This window comes from Montipora foliosa, chromosome 4 (genome assembly GCF_036669935.1).
Source record: "Montipora foliosa isolate CH-2021 chromosome 4, ASM3666993v2, whole genome shotgun sequence".
Lineage (NCBI taxonomy): Eukaryota > Metazoa > Cnidaria > Anthozoa > Scleractinia > Acroporidae > Montipora > Montipora foliosa.
In genome coordinates this window covers 12,668,190-12,671,944 of record NC_090872.1, presented here as the reverse complement: position 1 = coordinate 12,671,944, position 3,755 = coordinate 12,668,190, and the positions used below count along the sequence as shown (strand labels likewise).

Here is a 3,755-nt window from a genome sequence, read left to right as displayed (position 1 = left end):
CCAGTCCGCTGTAACCAGCCAATGTTCTTTTGAAATAACATGTACTAGGCAAACAACTCTGACCTCGTTGAAGCAAAAAGTCGATATACCGGAAAATAAAAAACAATTTACCCCATTAATTAAAGGGTTTTTTTAGTGAACGGTAAGCCTTCCGCCTTTCCTGCGTTACAACAAACAGTAGCTTAACTGGACTGAAGCCGGCTACTGACCAGTAAAGATTTAGGCAGTACAACGCCACGGTATCAAACGTTCCTCCTAGAAGGCGAGAAACTAGAAAATTAAGTTAACCCATAAAGCCCGTTTCAAAATGCGAGCTTGGGTCGGTCATGACCTCTGCTGGCCAGTTGACAGCTTAAGGCTCTCAGTTCTGAGATCGACAGTGGCTGTCAACGCTGAAACGCATGCTTTTGAAGAAAAGCTTCTTCTTCCTCATTCCAAACCCGAAGACAGAGGCCTTATAAGACCAGTTTTTAGTTGTTTAAATGCAGTCCTTTGCAAAGTGGAAACGAAGTCGGCTTTAGAGACCTGCATGATGGCATCAAAACAAGCCCTCGCTTTCTACGCAGTTCAGTTGCTTTTACTACAGGTGTATTTCACGAAAGGTGAGCCGTACCCTAACTTCTTTGTGACAAAGAAACATAACTGACTGTAAATCCGTAAACCTTTCAAGTTACAAACACTCTTTTTCCGCATCTTTTCGAAGTTTGAACCCTGTAAAAACATTTTTTTCCTTTTAAATAGAACGTCGTGCGTCATCTACGCTTTTTTGTTTGTTTTCTTTTTTTGGCTCAAAAGCTGAACCCTGATCACTTTCATTAATTAACATTTGAATAATTCTTTCCTTCCTATTCATTATAATTAGGTATTTCAATTCCTTCTTTTCGTGGACATACTCAGTCATTGAGGTCACTTGTACTTTTGCACTACTGCAACGCAATAATTTTCAATGATTCAGGATGCCCATGCACTCTTGCTCTGGCATCAGCTGTTGTACTTTTCACAGAGAATTTTTTTCTTCCGTAACTATCGCAAGCTTTAAAGCCGAGACAGATGGGCTTGTATGTGGTTGCTTCTAATTTAAACCCCACCCTGGCACTGAAAGGATTTTTCTTTCTCGGTCCCAGGTCCCCCCGCTTAGTGCAGACACAGGGAGCAGAGTAGTCTTTGCCAGTTAAATTCACCGTACAATTAATGGCAACGCGAATCGATCTTCACCGCTCGTGATCAAACTACACACAAACGATCGTGTTTTGGTTGAAATCCTATCGGTAGAAAAAGAAACAAGGGATGAAACTGACCACCGTGTGACTAGTTCAATGTTGACCCTAACATACCGGTGACGGAAACGAAAGTCGAGGTCCGGCAGCCGTTGTTTGTTTTGCACCAAGACATGGAAACTTCGCTTCAAGAAACAACGGCATCAGCACCAGGATAATAGACAAAACAATCAAAAATTCAAAGTGGAAAACAAATCTCTCTTCAGAAGTTGGTAAGAATAGGCCTTATCACGGTTGTCACGGGAAGCCATCTTGACGAGTAGGCAAACGTGTCAGAAATAACAGTGTTTCTATGGGAATCTGCGTTAAAATAATTTGAGAAAACCTTGAATGTAGAAAAATTTGTAAATGGTTAACTTAAGTTGCTAACCAAAGGATTTTACTGACAAAAATTGAGGATCCTACCTGCAGTATAATTTTCCCAGCGAATTGTTAAATTTCCCTTACATTTGTCTGTAATTTTTTTTCCACAGACCCATGTAATTTCAAGCAATTCTTGGTTTGCACGTGACGTCACAAAAAATATAATACAAGAGCCTTTTGAGTTTTTTATCTCGATCAGCTACCAGAGGTTTTAAAATATATCTGTTTGCATGTTTTCAGCTCGGTATCGATTCGCGCTGCAATTGTACGGTGAATTTAATCGAAAAAACGGTCAAATAGTACTCCACTGCTCCCTGTGGATAAGCCAATTAAATGTTTTTAAGTTTATTTTTCAAGGTCATATGAAAATATCTCTTGGAGGCCATTTTGGAGTCCGTGGGGACAATAAAGGCTTTATCTTTGCATTGTCTTTGCACGTCTAGCCTCACACTGAATGAGAGGTTGGACATTGAATGATATGGGTCTTTTTTTGGCACAGTATGGAACTGCTGCGGTGCTGCAAATTCAAGCAAATTAGAAAAACCCCAGAGACGCATGGCTAGAATTGTCACTGATGAAATCGAATAGTTAAGATATTATTAGCCTGTTGGTTATATCTCAGTGAACAGTTTTCACTTGTCGCCACAGTGTGAGTATCGTCGTCTTTGTGTGGTTAACCGTTTTCGTTAACTTCCTACTTTGCAGCTTCAACGAAACACTGGCAGTCAAACGCGCCATATTAAATCACGTTACCACGTCTTCATCATGACAATAAATCACTGTCTTTCATGTGGTTAGCTGAAAAGTTATTTGGACGCTTTGAAAGTTATGATGTCTCATAAGCATCCTAGCTAAAATAACGCGCAAGTTGAAAACTAAATTGAACGGGAGGTTGTTATAACGTATATCTTTTTCTTTGCTCTCGATTTTAATTCCAGCGGCTGATTTTCAAGTCGGAAAAGTCAATATATCTGACACTTCGCAAAACAATCATGGTTGTCAGTCGGTCACGTTTTTAACGCAGTTTAAAGGCTCTGGTGAAGTGAAAGTGATAGCTACTGTCAGCCATGGAAACAAGCATATCAGGATTCACGACCCAGCCTCATTATGGGTCAAATCGGTGACAACTTCCGGTTTTGACGTCTGCGAGCGCGAAGCAGGAAATGGCTCAAGCACCGCTTCTGTGGTCAGCTGGTTGGCATTCCAAGGATCGCATCAAGGCATAAACTCAGGAATTGCAGAATTTGACGAGTTCACTTCGAGGACACAATGCAAAACGATATCACTCAGTAGTCGCACCAGTGTAAGTTCATGACCACAAAGCAATTAGCACGCGAGTTTGGTGTATGACCCACAATCTTTGGGCGCATGTTTTCCGTGAACCCCTGCAACAATCCAAGATGTTAGGCACCTCTTCTTGAACTCTTGGGCCACGTTTTACAAACTCACCCAAATGCAAGTATCCTTTAAAAAATGAGCTGAGGTTAATCGCTCCGTTTTCAATGTTTTATCTTTCTTTCAGGTCAAGCCCCAAGTGTTTGTCACCGTTGAACATGAACATTTGGACAGGCCCCATGATTCCATGAACATTTGGGTTGAAGACATCTCCAATGATGGGTTTGTGGTCTGCTTGAGAGAATTCATGACATTTGATGGCATCCATTCTGATCTCAAAGTGGTAAGTGACTACGTAAGCATCATTGTCAATTCATCTTTTCTTTTTTTTCTTCTGATGTACTTCAGAACATAGAAGAGCCACCTTGTGGATCTGTTTATTAATAAATCGTTGTTGTTGTTATTATTATTATTATTATTATTATTATTGTTGTTGTTATTGTCTGATGCTAGTGATCAATTTACTGGGCTTTTCATAGAGTACAGGAAACACATTAAACTCAAATTATCAAAAAAAAGACAAACCAAAAAAAACACGACGCTCTTTAATTGCGTTTACGAATACCAAATTGCTCAGAGCAGTTGTCAGAAGTAGGGTGATACATTTTGGAAGGGTTAGAAGCAAACCGGCTAAATGGCCTGGATCGAACAGACTAAAGTGATGCTTTCTTTTGATGTTCAAATTTGCTAAGTACAGAAGAAAAGAAGCTAAGTAAGTCT

The 3,755-nt window shown here is 40.1% G+C and overlaps 1 protein-coding gene across 1 annotated transcript in view; it reads left to right on the top strand.

Annotated features, from left to right (window-relative positions):
• Positions 1–292: 292 nt before the first annotated feature.
• LOC137999883 (uncharacterized) overlaps positions 293–3,755 on the top strand; it is a 24,080-nt gene continuing 20,617 nt past the window's right edge. The window contains exons 1-3 of the mRNA XM_068845846.1: positions 293–602; positions 2,579–2,943; positions 3,163–3,318. Of these exons, the coding sequence (XP_068701947.1) occupies positions 308–602; positions 2,579–2,943; positions 3,163–3,318 (816 nt within the window). The 5' untranslated portion in view covers positions 293–307. The remainder of the gene's footprint in view (positions 603–2,578; positions 2,944–3,162; positions 3,319–3,755) is intronic.